Source organism: Mus pahari, chromosome 21 (assembly GCF_900095145.1).
Source record: "Mus pahari chromosome 21, PAHARI_EIJ_v1.1, whole genome shotgun sequence".
NCBI classification, from domain to species: Eukaryota; Metazoa; Chordata; class Mammalia; order Rodentia; family Muridae; genus Mus; species Mus pahari.
In genome coordinates, this window is record NC_034610.1 from 23537624 (window position 1) to 23554129 (window position 16506).

The window sequence follows — 16506 nt, forward strand, 5'->3', positions numbered from 1 at the left end:
AGACACACAGAAACATACAGACACACAGAAACAGACATAGATACACAGACACACAGAGACACACAGAAACATACAGACACACAGACACACAGACACACAGACACAGACATAGATACACAGAGACAGAGAGGGATAGATAGACACACAGACACAGACAGACACAGAGAGAAAGAGACAAACAGAAACAGACACAGAGCAAGAGACAGACAGATATACAGAGAGAGAGACAGACACAGAGATAGAGAAAGACAGAGAGCGGCATGAGGAAGTTCACGTGGGGTTACAGTTTTGAAGGAAGTGAGCTTTTGTTGCCTCTATGGTGAAGTGACATCAAACACACGCTTTGTAAAAGACAGTAGGCATTGGAAAGGTGGCTTCATGGTCGAGTCTGCCTAGTCTGCAGGAAGCCTGGCTCCATCTCCATCACTGAATGAACTAGGTGCAGTTGCACATGCCCATGATCCTAACACTCAGGGGGTAGAGGCAAGAAGAGGGGGTGGCGGGGTGGGGGTGTTAAAGGTCACCCACAGATATAATAGCAAATGAGACCAGCTTGGGCTACATGAGTCACCACCTAAGAAACAAAAAATCAACAAAAAAAAGCCAACAACAAACCATGTCTAACAAGGGGCCTCAAGAGTCTACATAGAAGGGCTGGAGAGATGGCTCAGTGGGTAAGAGCACCGACTGCTCTTCTAGAGGTCCTGAGTTCAAACCCCATGGTGGCTCACAACCATCCGTAATGAGATCTGACACCCTCTTCTGGAGTGTCTGAAGACAGCTACAGTGTACTTATGTATAATAGTAAATAAATCTTTAAAAAACAAGATTCTATGTACAGGGCTGGTGAGGAAGCTCATGGGGGCTATCTGCTGCTAAGCCTAGCAGATTGGACAGCTGGTTCCCACAGGATGTCCTCTGACCTCCATTTAAATGCTCCCATCCCACTCCATACATCATGTTATCCCCTCTCCCCCATAACAATAGTAATCACAAGATTTAAAATATTTTAAATTGGGGTGGGGATTTAGCTCTGTGGTAGAGCGCTTGCCTAGGAAGCACAAGGCCCTGAGTTTGGTCCTCAGTTCTGGAAAAAAAATTAAATTAAGATAATTAAGATAGCCAGGTGTGGTGGTGCATGCCTTTAATCCCAGCACTCAGGAGGCAGAGGCAGGCAGATCTTTATGAGTTCCAGGCCAGCCTGGTCTACAGAGCAAGTTCTAGGACAGCCAAGGCTATACAGAGAAACTCTGTCTCAACAAACAGAGCAAAACATTCAATATACATTTATCGACTGATAGTTACACTTCTGGGCTTTTATCCCGGAGGAATATAAACTTACAGCTGCCTAGCAACTGTGCACAATTACTCATAGCAGCCTTATTCCAAATCAGCTCAGACTAAAAGCTACTGGAAGTCTTTCAGTTCGGTGAGTGGTTAAACTGTGGTACGTCCATTCAAAGGAATACTACGAAGCAACCAAGAGGAATGGCTACATGTGACTACATGTTACTACATGTGACTTGGATTGATCTCTGGAGGAATGGCATGTTACTACATGTGACTTGGATTGATCTCTGGAGGAATGGCATGTTATTACATGTGACTTGGATTGATCTCTGGCATTATTTTGGACAAGTAACCAATCTCAATAGGCCACATGAAGTTTAATCTCATTTATAAGACATTCTCAAAAGACTATCCAGTTGGAAAACAGATTGGGATTGGGGGGAGGGGCGGGTGGCAATGACTGTAAGGAATCCCACAAGAGAGATCCCTGGGACAGTTTTGATGTGGTGAAGTGACATAGAAGGCAGTGGTCATTACAAAGATCTGTAATAAGACACAGATCTGGGGACTCATAATACCATCTCTCTAATCGTGGTATTGAACTATGATTGGGTAAGATGTATACGTGGAATAGCAAGCTTCCTTTCAATTTATAAGTATACAAATAAATCATCAATAACTTTATTATAAAAATGTTGCAAATATGTGTGTGCGCGCACATAGTTGGTTTTTTTTTTTTAATTTATGTATATGAGTACACTGTAGCTGTCTTCAGGCACACCAGAAGAGGGCATCGGATCCCATTACAGATGGTCGTGAGTCACCATGTGGGTGCTGGGAATTGAACTCAGGACCTCTGGAAGAGCAGTCGGTGCTCTTAACTGCTGAGCCATTCTGCTTAACTGCTTTATTACTTCCATTCATGGTAGAAAGGGTTATCTCCCGGGTCCTGGGTGGGGTCAGGGAAGGGCGACACGAGCATCATCAGGGAGGTCACCATACAAGAACAGACCCATCTCTCCACTCCAGGAGCATTGCATCAAGGTACTGGAACTGATTTCCACCATCTGGGACTTAGAACTGCACATAGCTGGTCTCCGATTGCTCAACAACCTCCCGCTACCTGACTATGTGCACCCACAGCTGCGGCGGGTGATGCCCGCCCTGATGGAGATCATACAGTCAGACTGCATTCTGGCACAGGTGCCTGTCCGTCAGGGCCGCGGCCCCGCCCCCGGCCCCGCCCCGCTCCGTCCCCGGCTAGTCCCGGAGCAGCACCTAGAGGGAAGAGCAGAGGTTCAAGCCACCCCTGCTGAGGCCCAGACCTACGTTCCCTCCCCTTGTTGTTCCTTCTTCAGGTACAAGCTGTCCGCCTCCTGAGTTACCTAGCACAGAAGAACGACCTTCTCTATGACATTCTCAACTGTCAGGTGAGGAAAGATGGAGAGGGACTGATGGGATGCTGATGCAGGTGTCAGGAGGGAATATGTTCGCTAGATCGATTTTTTAAAAAGATCTATTTATTATATGAAATTACACCTTAGCTGTCTTCAGACACTCCAGAAGAGGGAGTCAGATCTCGTTAAGGGTGGTTGTGAGCCACCATGTGGTTTTCGGGATTTGAACTCAGGACCTTCGGGAGAGCAGTCGGGTGCTCTTATCCGCTGAGCCATCTCACCAGCCCTAGGTCGATTATTTTGGAGATTATTTTTTAATGTGCACGGGTGTCTGTGCGTTGCCTGTGTGCAATGCCTGTGGAGGCCAGCAGACGGCGCCAGATCCCCTGTAACGAGCTACAGAGGGTATTGAGCCACCATGTGGGTGCTGCAAAAGCAGAGCTTGTCACCTCCGCTCCCTCACACACTGCCTTAAAGTTAATCTCAGGAACTCACTCGTGTTCTCTTGACCGTGATGCTAGAAAATGATCATGAAAGGGAACAGCAAACCTGGGTCCGCGAGAAAGCAGAGACGGTGGGAAGCCAAAGATGAGACTTTGAGAACGGGCAGGGGCTCACTGGTTCTGTCCCATCTCATCGTAGGTGCGTTGCAACTTCCTGAACCTCTTCCAGTCTACACAGCCCGGCAGTCTGCTGTTTGAGGTGCTGGTGTTTGCGGAGCACTTGAGTGAAGGTCGGAACGCCACTCATTACCGAGCGGTCAAATGGCATTACAACGAGCAATCCCTGCACGAAGCCCTCTTTGGGGATGAGTCCAGACTGGCAGACCGACTGCTCTCCCTGGTCATCCACCCTGAGGAGGAAGTTCAGATCCAGGCCTGCAAAGTCATAGTGAGCTTGCAGTGTCCCCAGGACCTGGGATCCCGACCCTCTTCCTGCCGACCTAGCCATTCCTGCTTTAAAACCGGGAAGTGAAGTTAAGGAGATCCAATAAATGCATACGGGAGGGAAGCTTGAGACCTCCGGAAGCAAGCGTCTGTCCGTTGTCTCCCAGGACCTGGGTGGAGGTGCTGTTCATCAGGGCCTCCCCCAGGCCGTGGAACAGCACCCCAAACACATCCCACTTCTGTGTTTGGGAGACTGACTGCCCCTTCTGTTGCTGCTCTTCAAATTTGTTTCAATTTGTGTGTGTGTGTGTGTGTGTGTGTGTGTGTTTGTGTGTGTGTGACGGGGAGGGAACACGTGTACATTTGTGTCTGTGCACATGCTCTCGCATGTGGAGGCCCCAGCTTGACGACAGGATCAACTTCCTCTACTTTATTACTTTATTTACTGAGGTGGGGTGTCTCAGTCGAACCCAGGCTAGTCTCTGGGGATGGCCCTGTCGCTGCATTCTGGGGATGGCTGGAAGGACAGCCAGTGGCTCATCCCCTGGGCATTTGCATGGATTGTGAGGAATGTGAATTCCAGTCCTCGCGTTTGCCTGGCAAGGACTTCGACTTGAAAGTCATCTCCCAGACGCCCTTAAAGCCTGAATGTGAGGACACCCTTTCCTGTGAGGACATAGGTGCTGTGTGTGTGTGTGTGTGTGTGTGTGTGTGTGTGTGTGTGTGTGTTTAGTTTTATTTATATGAGTACACTGTAGCTGTCTTCAGGCACACACCAGAAGAGGGCTTCGGACCCTATGGTTGTGAACCACCATGTGAGTGCTGTAATTTGAACTCAGGACCTCTGGAAGAGCAGACAGAGCTCTTAACCACTGAACCACCTCTCCAGCCCCAGTGTATGTGGGTTTTTTTTTTTTTTAAAAGATTTATTTATTATTATACTGTAGCTGTCTTCAGACACATGAGAAGAGGGCATCAGATCTCATTATGGGTGGTTGTGAGCCACCATGTGGTTGCTGGGATTTGAACTCACACCCGCTGAGCCATCTCACCAGCCCCCAGTGTATGTGTTTTAATGGAAGTAGAGTTACAGATGGTTGCAAACCGCCATGCAGGTGCTGGGAACCAAAGCCTGCCCTCTGCAAGGGCATTAGGTGCTGTTAATTGTTGAGCTCTCTCTCCAGTCCAGTTCTCTGTCTGTGGCTTGAGTCTTCCCCAGGGCTGGAGAGATGGCTCCGCGGGTAAGAGCACTGACTGCTCTTCCAGAGGTCCTGAGTTCAGTTTCCAGCAACCACATGGTGGCTCACAGCCATCTGTAATGGGATCTGATGCCGCCTTCTGGTGTGTCTGAAGACAATGGCAGTGTACTCACGTACATAAAATAAATAAATATTTTTAAAAAATCTTCCCAGTTCCTCCTATTGGGAATGGTGTGGGCCCTTGAAGGGGGATGCCTGTGTGGGAGCCTAGCCTCTTTCTGATCTCCTGTTTGATGTTGTGCCCCTGGGCACATGAGTCCCTTCTGGGACATGCCACCATCTACCTAGGGCCTCACTAGATGCTAAGTAGCAGTGGCGCGAGCCTCATCCCGGATTTAGAACCTTCAAAATGATGGACTTAAGACAGGCATGGTGGTCCATGGCTCTAATCTCAGCATTCAGGAAGCAGAGGTGGTGTGTGTGTGTAGAGTGGAGTAGAATTAGTTCTCTCCTTCTGTCACGTGGATCCCAGGATTGAACTTGGGTCCTCAGGCTTGGCAGCAAGCCCTGCTGGACCATCTTGCTGACCCAGGTCAGTTTCTTATTCACTCCACATTTACCATTCAATCCTGGTCAAGGAGGAGTCCAGTGTGATTCTGGAGTGTTAAACAGGGTAAGGGACCGTGGCTCTGTTACCGTCCTCTCAAAGTTTACACCAGAAGCGCAGGAGGAGCTGAAACTATCTGGTAAGAACAGGGGACAGAGAATAACAGACAGACTAGCTAAGGGGGAGAAGGCTGGAGTCAAGAGTGCTGGGTTCGAATCCTAGCCCTGCTACTTGCTAGCTGTGTAACCTGGGGAGAGGCATGGACCCTGTCTGTCTGTAAAATGAATAGCAACGAAGCACTTAGGAGACCGTTGGCATTACAACGACCTTAGAGAAGCTGTACTGTGAGGTTCTCTCGGAGAAGACAAGGATTGTCACTTCTCTGGGGTGACAGCCCCTGGGAGACACAAGAACAAAAGCCAACAATCACTTGTTATTTCCAGAACTTGGAGTATCTTGGTTGGCTCACCTGACTCCGTCAAGCTTTGCCCGGGGCTGGAGGTTATCATTCCAAGAGGTCTTGAGTTCAATCCCCAGGAACCATATGGCAGCTCACAACCATCTATAGTGAGATCTGCTGCCCTCTTCTGGCATGTAGGTGTACATGCAGATAAGGCAGTCATACATTAAATAAATAAATAAAAATCTACAAGGAGGGGGAGGGGCCCTGACAGACACAACATGTGGCTGCCCACGGGTGGCTTCTGTTCCTCTGCTACAGAGGCAAGCTATACTCTGATTCTTAGTCTGCCTTTCTGCTCTGTAGCTCCCCATCAGCCTCCTCTGCCTGGTCCCCTTGCTCCCCTCTTCCCTCAATTTGTGTTTTCCTGACTGATGATCTATCCTTCCTCAGGGCCCTGAGCCACCATGTGGTTCCTGGAGATTGAACTCAAGACCTCTGGATGAGCAGACCATGCTCTTAACCGCTGAGCCATCTCTCCAGCTCCCAGAGGAATATTTTTTTCAGTGTTTTTTTTTTTAAAGATTTATTTATTAATATATGTAAGTACACTGTAGCTGTCTTCAGACACACGAGAAGAGGGGGTCATATCCCATTACAGATGGTTGTGAGCCACCATGTGGTTGCTGGGATTTGAACTCAGGACCTTCTTAAGAGCAGTCAGTGCTCTTAACCACTGAGCCATCTCGCCAGCCCCAGAGGAATTTTTTTTTTAAAGATTTATTTATTTATTATATGTAAGTACACTGTAGCTGTCTTCAGACACTCCAGAAGAGGGAGTCAGATCTTGTTACAGATGGTTATGAGCCACCATGTGGTTGCTGGGATTTGAACTCTGGACCTTCGGAAGAGCAATCAGGTCCTCTTACCCACTGAGCCATCTCACCAGCCCCAGAGGAATTTTTTTAAAGATTTATTTATTTATTATATGTAAGTACACTGTAGCTGTCTTCAGACACTCCAGAAGAGGGAGTCAGATCTTGTTACAGATGGTTATGAGCCACCATGTGGTTGCTGGGATTTGAACTCTGGACCTTTGGAAGAGCAGTCGGGTGCTCTTACCCACTGAGCCATCTCACCAGCCCCATAACTGGTTTCTTAAGGGGTGAAATCGTGGTGTGGAGAGTCGGCTCAGTGGTTAAGAGCACCCCTTGTTGCAAAGAACCCAAGTTAAATTCCCAGCACCCACATGGAGGCTCATCACCAGGGTACCAGGCCCACATGTGATGCAGGGACATACATTCAAGCAAAACACTCATACCCATCAAATAATAAAATCTAAAATTAAAAAAATAGGTGAAATTGTTTGCTGGCTGCTTAGCTTTTCATGCATCCAGGGGACAGTGGCACACTGACGCGAGGAGTCAGAGAAACTTCCCACAGAGGACTGTTAACATCCTGCCCCACAGAGCTGCACACCGGCGTCTCAGATGTGCGTGGGTGTCTGGATTGGGTTTGGGTTGGTTTTTTGTTTTTTCGTAGCTGGAGAGACAGCCACAAGGGCTGAGAACAGGAACTCATATTTTTGGTTGTGAGCCTAGCCTCTAGCGGCTGAGCCATCTTTCCAGCCCATTTCTGGGATATTTTAAATTACATCCTGTCTTCTGTTTCCTATACAACCTCTTATTGGTCCTCGCCCTGTCAGGATGGTGACAGCTCTGGTTCCGGCAGCCCATTTTCCTAAAACATCATAATAATGAGTAGCGAAAGATGGAAAACTTGAGTGTGCATTGTGTGTGCCATAAAACTGTGATTCACTCAGCAGAGGGGAAGACTGAGTGTCTGACTGTTCTGCAAGGTCTTGTGGGAAACTTGGCAAGCTTGGGGCAGGACCATCGCTGGCGTAACTTCCAAAGGAACACTATGTGACTCTCGAGTTTGGGTACATGTGTTAAGAATTGAAGTGTCTGTGGTACCGATCTATGTGGGGGGAAAAAAAAAAAAACCAAAGCATCAGTAACAGCATCAACCATAAACAAGCAAAATGACAACAAAAAACCAGGGCTGGAGAGACAGCTCAGTGGTTAGAGCACTGCTGCTCTTTCAGACGTCCTGAGTTCAATTCCCAGCATCCACTGGGCTGCTCACAACTGACTCTGGTTCTAGGGAGCCAACAACATCTCTGACCTTGGAAGGGCACAAGGCACACATGCAGGCAAAGCACCCAAAGACACACGAAGCAGGGTGTGCTTATGACCACAGAACTGAAGAAACACAGTGGGGGGGGGGCCTTGGGGCTCACTGCCCAGTTATGCTCTCAGAGAAGTCTCAGAAGAGAGAGAGAGAGAGAGAGAGAGAGAGAGAGAGAGAGAGAGGAGAGAGAGAGAGAGTGTACCGGTTGCCCAGAAAGTCACATGAACAGTCTGAAGGTGCTAGAGTGCTAACAGGATCATGACTGATCCCCAAAGCAGTCCCACATGAAGAGTGGCTTCTTCAGAGCCAAAAAGGAGGCCAGCTTAGAGTTCCAGTCCCAGCCAGTATACTCCCGACCCCCAACCCCAGGCCCCAGGCCATGTGAAATTAGGGCACAATTGTATACAAATACCAAGAGGGGCAGAGGAAGGTGGCTGCAATCTCAGACGGCCCGGTGGTTCTCCGTGTTCCTGTGAGGAACCAGTCATCAGGCCTGATGTGCTGTTCTCTTGCCAGCAGGTACGCCTGATCCCATGAAGAAGACAGCTGGCTGTTCTGCTCAGACGACCATGGACCCCAACAGTTCTGTAGGTGTGGCTCGGTCTTGTATACACTGACTGAATAGGTTTAAGGAACGGCAGAAGCATCTATAGGACTTTCTAGAAGTCGGGACGTCTGTACCTTCTCTCCAGTCAGCTCTGCCTCTGTCACTGGCTCTCAAAGGTCAGGTCTGTGGCCCACTTAGGAGTGGGGGAACATACCAACTTTGAGGACTCTGGGTGAATTCAGCCATTGGTTGCTATATACCTCCTTCATAATGAATTCTTAGGCTGGACATGAATGGCTGGTCTATTGGGCCCTCAAGGCCACCTGAGCAGCAGGGAGTCACTTAAGAATCCAGGGAAGTCACAGTTGGAGACAGATAAATGGCTAAGGCAAGGTGGTTGGACAAACCAGGAGGACCCGATGCAGTGGTAGAAGAGTGGGTATTCATTCCACTGGGGGAAGTAGAAACCAGTGATGGCTCACCACTAGCATTTATTAAAGACCAAAGAGAGTAAAATAAAAATCCTGCAGAGCTGGGTGTGGTGGCTCACCCCTGGGATCGAAATACTTGGGAGGCTGAGGCAGGAGGATTGCCATGAATTTGAAGCCAACCTGGACTACGTAAAGAGTTCCAGGCCAGCCGGGCCTGGTGGCGCAGGCCTTTAATCCCAGCACTCAGGAGGCAGAGGCAGGTGGATTTCTGAGTTCGAGGCCAGCCTGGTCTACCAAGTGAGTTCCAGGACAGCCAGGGCTATACAGAGAAACCCTGTCTCGAAAAAACAAAAAAACAAAAAAACAAAAAAANAAAAAAAAAAAAAAGAGTTCCAGGCCAGCCTGGGCTACAAAGTAGAACCCTATCTCAGAACAAACAAACAAACAAACAAACAAACCCCACCACCCCTTTAATCGCAGCACTCAGACAACAGAAGCAAGTGGAGCTCCGTGGGTTTGAGGCCAGCCACCTCTGCATACCAAATTCCAGGCCAGCCAGGGCTATATGCCGAGAAGGAAGGAGCCTTCACTGGAAAAGGGGTTGGGTATCAATGTGGTCAGACTCATGTGGGCAGGGGGAGGTGAGGGCGGGACTTGAGGTCAGAGAACACATGCATCTAGCCCGCTGTCTTAGAGTTTTACTGCTGTGAACAGACCCCATGACCAAGGCAAGTCTTATAAAAAACAAGATTTAATTGGGGCTGGCTTACAGATTCAGAGGTTCAGTCCATTATCATCAAGGTGGGAGCATGGCAGTGTCCAGGCAGGCATGGTGCAGGCAGAGCTGAGAGTTCGACATCTTCATCCAAAGGCTGCTAGTGGAAGACTGACTTCCAGGCAACTAGCGTGAGGGTCTTAAGCCCATGCCCACAGTGGCACACCTACTCCAACCAGGTCATACCTATTCCAACAAGGCCACACCTCCAAATGGTGCCACTCCCTGGTCCAAGAATAGAGAAACCATCACACCCGCATATGAACAGTCTAAGTAGACCGCTAGCTCCTGGCTTCCCCCGAGGCTGTGTGAGTGTATCTCACCTGAACACAGAGGTTGCACAGAACTCTCTCCGGCCCTGCTGAGGAATTCTCCTGCTGTAGACCATCTTTCTAGAAAGAGTACCCTGCTTTAGGGGTCAGGCTATGGGACAACATACCTGGCTACTCGGTAGGATTGTCAACCTCTGTCCAGGGGTGACTGCAGGGGTTAGAGGTCAGCCAGGTTTGGAGGCCAGCTGTGTCAGCTCGGGACGCTTCCTCTGAGACCCGTGGCCAGCAGGGCCTGCAGGAGGGATAAGAGCACACTGCATGCTCCAGTCCTGCCCTGCCTGCCACCGCAACGTGCATAGGGACGGAGCGGGTGGCTGGACGTTCGCACCAGCTGTCCTTCAAGTCTGCTGTCCTCACAGATTAGGACAACCAACCTCGTCCTGTACTTAGGGTCGCAGGCCAGAGTCCCCGGTCCCAATACTAGCCCCGTGGTGAATAGCTGTTTTCAGAGAAGCCACTGCAGCTGGGCTCTGGGGTCCCAGTCAGCTCCCACAAATAGGCACCCTGAGTCTCTGCTCTGAATCCCACCTAGGGCTCACCACCCCCCAAACCCTGAGCTCACCCCCTCACGCTCCTGCCTCACCGTCATCCCATCTGCCCCTGCCCGGAAACCCCAGTCAGGTCTCCATTAGAGTCAAATGTCTCCCTCGCCTGCCTCAGGGATTCTTTGCCGCCCTAGGCATTCTGGGTAGGAACGTGCTCCTGACCTCTTCCCCTCTAAGGTTCTGGCCCTGGTCCTTAGTGAGCTCGGCCGCTCTGCACCTCCCACCCCCTTCAAACTCAAGATTTCCTTAACTCAAGATGAGTTAAGAAAATACTTTTCCTTTACAGTTTGAAGTCTGTGTTTCAAAGTAGCCGGTATCAGGTCCGTGGGCTCCACAGCACAAATGCCCGGTTGGTCCAGAGCCTTTCCTCCCTCCAGCCCATCCAGAGGCTGCCAAGGCCTGGGAATCAGCCGTCCTCGTCCCACATGCACTGAGCAGGACAGTCTGTGACCATCGGGCCCACGCTGGCGGGCTCCCACCCCACAGGGACTTATCCCCAGCCGGGTTCAGGGAGCTTGCGGCCACCCAGACCATCATGGCCTTCACTCAGGCCTTGGTTGCCGTCCTGGCTTTGCTTGCTGGGACCCTGCCACACAAACACAGTGACAACTCAGCTCCGAAAAAGGTGAGCATTGCCCTTGACGTGCCCTGGGACGGAAAGGTGGGAACCGAGGGCTGTAAGGTGCACACCCCGTCCAGAGTGGGGGTGGGGTGGAGGTGGGGGTAGTGCGTGTTGGAGGTGTACTTCACAGTCCTGGGCAGGTTTCATTTGCCTTTCCTGGACTGGAGACCCCGTGCCCCTGGCCCAGCCCTCCTCTCTGCTCTCTCAGCCCTGGGCTCACCACCCCTCCCCCACTATCCCAAGCACCCACTACCTGCTGATTCTGGGGTTTCCCCTGCTCTCCTCCAAGACCTAGGGACCCTTCTAGATGCAAAGTCTTCCTCTCGCCTTTCTCCCTTCCATTTTATTTTATTTTTTAATTCTAAAGGTTTCTTCCTTCCCTCCCTCCCTCCCTCCCCTCCCTCCCCTCTCTCCCTCCCTCCCATGTCTGTGCATATGAGACCAGGGACATCTATCTCAGTGGAGTCTGTTTTTTCCTCCCATCTTTACTCGGTCCCCGGAAGGGGGGAGATTGAACTCAGGTCATCCAGCTTGCACAGCAAGCTCCTTCATTGGCTGAGCCATATTACCCCCTCTCTTCATGCCCATTAGCTATGGAATCCATGCAGGTGAGGGGGCAGGATGCCCAGCTCCTGACTCTGTTTTGTTTTAAAGTTAGGGTTTTTTTTTTTTCTAAGATTTATTTATTATTTCTTAAGTACACTGTAGCTGACTTCAGACACTCCTTAAGAGGGCATCAGATCTCATTACGGATGGTTGTGAGTCACCATGTGGTTGCTGGGATTTGAACTCGGGACCTTCGGAAGAGCAGTCAGTGGGCTTAACCGCTGAGCCATCTCACCAGCCTCCCCCCCCCATCAGTCAAGTCCAGCCTCTAGGAGGGATACCTGGGGGGGGGGTGTCTGAGGTGACAATCCCATGGCTTCCCCTCCTGGACCCTGAGGTTCTTGGGCAATGCCAGGACCTCTGTCATCCTTCTGTAGACGAGAGCTAGTAACCAAGGCGCTATTTCTACAGGCCAATGGAGACAAGTGTGTCCACCACACCCAGTGCTCCAGTGACTGTTGCCTCATAGACCTGGAGAGAAGCGGGGCCTTCTGCACCTCCAAGTCCCGAGTAGGCATGGGGTGCTTGCCACAGGTGAGACACCCACAAGCAGGGAAAGAGTGGGGGGGTTACAAAAAGGAGACAGATGCCTCTGCTCCCCCACTCCCCAGCCCTCACCCCACCCACCTGCCTCTTGGGGTGCCCTGCCCCCGCTACCAACTACTATTCATCCTGCAATATCTCTTCTATGTGGTATTTTTACATCCTGGGCTGCCTCAAGGAAGGGGAACTTGCAAAGACTCATTGAGTCACATTCCCTGTCCCCTGCCCCCAGTACATAGTAGGTGCTTGTTGCACACCAGATGAGAATCTTCTCAACTTCTCCGAGGTGAGAAGGACGGGAGATACACCTACCCTGACCTAGTGCCATGACCTGGTTACCTGGGAGGGCTGCAGGGCTAGACAGGACCGAAGGTTCCCAGGATCCAGGCTTACATCCCGGCTGCCCCAGCTCCTGCCTTTAGGACTGCTCTGACCTTAGTCAGTGGGACTAATGTGCCTGGGACTAATGTGTCTCCTTCACGAAGTGACTGGGGAAAGTTCACAGGGCTCATTCAAGCAGGTCAACTGAGATCAGCTAGAAGATGCAAAGGCATAGAAGGTTTTCTTCCTACTCCATGGCCCTGGCTCCAAAGACTCCTAGGAAGGAGGTACTGGCCTCCATATCCTGGCTTGGTCTTCTGCCCAAGCTTAAAGGAACTAGCCAAGGCCCCACTGTGGCCTGGATTGCTTTATTAGAGGCTACTTGGTAAATTGTAACTCCCTCGCTAGAATGGGGAGATGAGAACTGTTCTAGCTTGCTTTCTGTTACTGTGATAAACACCAAGACTAAAAAAAAAATGCAGGTTGGAAAGTGTGTTACTGTGTCACCCTCCATCACCAAGAGACATCTCAGGAGCTGGATTAGAGACCAGGAAGAAACACTGCTCGGTGGCTTCCTACCAGGCTCAGGCTTAGCCTTTCATACCAGGTTCACCTGCCTAGGGATGGCAACGCCCACAGTGGGCTTGGCCCTGCCTTGCCAATCATTAAGACAGTCTCTCACAGACACAGCCATGGGCCAATCCAAGGGAGGCAATTCCTTAACCAAGGTTCCCCCTTTCCAGGTGACTCTAGGTTATGTTAACAAGAAAACCCAGCCTGGGGGTTGGCAGGAGACTGAGGGGGGTGGGGTGGGTGGGGGTGGCTCATCTGTGAAGAGCACTTGTTCTTGCCAGGATGGGGTTCCAGTCCCAGCACCCACATGGTGGCTCGCGACCATGTGTAACTCTAGTTCCAGGCAATGTAATGAACCTGCAGACATATTCAAACATGCAGGCAAACACGTAAAAATAAATAAATAAATAAATAAATAAATAAATAAATAAAAATCTAAAACAAGAAACCAGGGCAGCCGCTATCCCCCGCTGGGCAGAGGAGGAAAGGATATGACACAGGCTGTGTTCATGGTCATATGACATGGAACCTCTGGTTGGGGCATCTCCCACCACACTTTGTACTCTTACCCCAATCTCCACAAGTGTAATCCCCTCAATTCACACCCTTCCTCCGCCACAGACCAAGAGGAGCCTGAACATCATGTGTCCCTGTCGAGCTGGCTTGAGTTGTCATTCTAAGGACCACACATGTCCCCGCCGGTGTCAAATGATATAGATGACACAGGCTGCTCATGGCCCCTGCTGCTGCACCCTCCCCTCCACAGGTGTCATCCCCATCCCCAACCCCCACATCGACTCCTGAGCATTAAAATCACTTCCTGGCCCTGTTGTCTGTCTGCCCTTTGTGGGAAAAGCAAAAGGGGACACCGAGGCAGGAAGACAGCCTCTCCACGACTTGTTTTTCACCTAAAGCCTTGGTGGGAATAGGAATGGGATGGAGGAAGGGAGGGAGGGAGGACGGGAGGGAGGGAGAGTTTCCTGGGAAGGGGCTGGGAGTGTGTGGTGGGGAGAGTCAGAGTGGGGAGATATCTTGTGGGGGGAACAGAAGGGTGGAGGTCACTGGGAATGTGTTCAAATGTGTAGGGATGTATAGATGCAAGAACGTGGGCTAGGGGCTGGTGAGATGGCTCAGTAGGTAAGAGCACCCGACTGTTCTTCCGAAGGTCCGGAGTTCAAATCCCAGCAGCCACATGGTGGCTCACAACCATCGGTAACGAGATCTGACTCCCTCTTCTGGAGTGTCTGAAGACAGCTACAGTGTACTTACATATAATATATAAATAAATATTAAAAAAAAAAAAAAGAACGTGGGCTAACAAGACAAGTCGGCTTACTAAGATGAGACACTTGCTGCCAAGCTTAAGGACCCGAGTTCAGTCCCCCGGGTGTCACATGGTAGGAGGCATGGACTCCCAATCCGTCTCTCTCTCCTCTGACACCCACACGTGCAGACCAGCATGTGTGTGCCACACGCAAAGGAAAATTTTAAAAATGTCATGCAAGAATGTGAGGCTAGAGAGATGATGGAGTAGTTAAGAGTGCTTCCTGCTCCTCCAGGGGCCCCGGGAGAGTTCAGTTCCCAACACCCCCATTGGGTGGCTCACAAGGACCAGTAACACCAACGTCAGTGATTCTGCTGCCCTCTTCTGGTATCTGCAGGTACTGCGCTTGTGCTACCGCGGGGGCGGGGGTGGGGCGTGCGCATGTACACACCACACACACACACACACACACACACCATCCTTAAAAAAAAAAAAAGCAAGAGTGTGACGCGTGGAATGGCAAAGGAGCTGGTGTTTTGACTCCTCCACTTTTAGGTTCTGCCCACTCCACTATACCGAGAAACTGAGGCTCAGATCAACAGGCTGTGCCCTAGGGCTCAACCCTTGGGTGTCACCATAGACTTCCTTGCTTCAGGAACATCTCAAAAGCCCACCTGGACTCGTTTAAGTGATGTGGGGAATTTGCTTGTGGTTAGATATGAAATTCAGAGTCAAGGGTCTCAGCTCAGGCCCCAGCCAGCCCCGGGTCCAAGGCTGAATTCCTTCCTGGTAGCCTAACAACGTCAAGAGTTCACCCAATACCAGTGCGGGTTTTTTTTTTTTTTTTTTAAGGAATTTTTATTTATTTATTTATTTATTTATTTATTATATGTAAGTACACTGTAGCTGGCTTCAGACACCCCAGAAGAGGGCATCAGATTTCATTACAGATGGTTGTGAGCCACCATGTGGTGTTGCTGGGATTTGAACTCAGGACCTCTGGAAGAGCAGTCAGTGCTCTTAACTGCTGAGCCATCTCTCCAGCCCGAAGTGCGGGTTTTTTGTTTGTTTGTTTGCTTTGTTTTGTTTTAGTTGTGCGTGCGCATGCACACGTGGTTGTGTGAACGTGTACAAGCTCATGAGTGCAGGTCCCATGGAGGCCAGAGGTAACGGGTTTGCCTGGAGCTTGAGTTGTAGGCAGTTGTGAGCCAACCTGCTGCGGCTGCTGGGAATTGAACTAGTCTGAAAGAACATCTTAACTGACGGGTCTTCTCTCCAGCCCATTTTGAAAATGATTTTTAAAGGGCTTCTTTTTATGTTGTGTGTGTGGTTGTTTTACCTGCTTGTATGTCTAGACACAGTGTTCGCAAAGGCCAGACCAGATACCCCGGACCTGGAGTCCAGGATGGCCTTGGACAACCACAGATTGATGTTCATCAGTTTTTTACCTTTTTGTTTGGAGACGGACTCTCCCTATCCTTCTACAAGTAGGCTGGCCAAGTGAATGAGCCCACCTTTACTTCTGTCATGCTGGCATTACAAGCGTGCACTGCTGCACCCAGTTTTTGTTTCTGTTTTTTGTTTTGTTTTTGTTTTGTTTTGTTTTGTTTTGTTTTGTTGAGACAGGGTTTCTCTGTATAGCCCTGGCTGCCCTGGAACTCACTCTGTAGACCAGGCTGGCCTCAAACTCAAAAATCCACCTGCCTCTGCCTCCTGAGTACTGGGATTAAAGGCGTGCGCCACCACGCCCGGCTTGTTTCTGTTTTTAATATTTTAGGGTTTCTCATGTTTACAAAAGCAAGCATTTCAATGGCAGAGTCATCTCCCCAGCCATGTAAGACTGATACTTACTTAAGCCAAACACTGACTGGAAACCCAGCTGGGACAGCCTGGGCTCTGCAGAGGAGGGTAGAGGCTGGGACAGCCTGGGCTCTGCAGAGGAGGGTGGAGGCTGGGACAGCCTGGGCTCTGCAG

The 16506-nt window shown here is 50.2% G+C and overlaps 2 protein-coding genes across 2 annotated transcripts in view; both read left to right on the forward strand.

Annotated features, from left to right (window-relative positions):
- Positions 1-3662, forward strand: part of Armc12 (armadillo repeat containing 12) — a 9844-nt gene extending 6182 nt beyond the window's left edge. The window contains exons 3-5 of the mRNA XM_029533197.1: positions 2320-2493; positions 2649-2720; positions 3330-3662. Of these exons, the coding sequence (XP_029389057.1) occupies positions 2320-2493; positions 2649-2720; positions 3330-3662 (579 nt within the window). The remainder of the gene's footprint in view (positions 1-2319; positions 2494-2648; positions 2721-3329) is intronic.
- A 7386-nt stretch (positions 3663-11048) lies between these two features.
- On the forward strand, positions 11049-14091 carry Clpsl2 (colipase like 2). The gene is made up of 3 exons (XM_021221847.1): positions 11049-11228; positions 12243-12365; positions 13890-14091. Exons 1-3 carry the CDS (start codon positions 11139-11141, stop codon positions 13983-13985), a joined length of 309 nt encoding a protein of 102 aa, XP_021077506.1. The 5' UTR covers positions 11049-11138; the 3' UTR covers positions 13986-14091.
- The last annotated feature ends 2415 nt before the right edge of the window (positions 14092-16506 follow it).

Coding starts and splice junctions, on each gene's coding strand:
- Clpsl2 (XM_021221847.1), top strand. CDS start 11,139: ATGGCCTTCACTCAGGCCTTGGTTGCCGTCCTGGCTTTGCTTGCTGGG. Junction 11,229..12,242: donor ACAACTCAGCTCCGAAAAAG/GTGAGCATTGCC, acceptor CTATTTCTACAG/GCCAATGGAGACAAGTGTGT. Junction 12,366..13,889: donor GCATGGGGTGCTTGCCACAG/GTGAGACACCCA, acceptor CCTCCGCCACAG/ACCAAGAGGAGCCTGAACAT.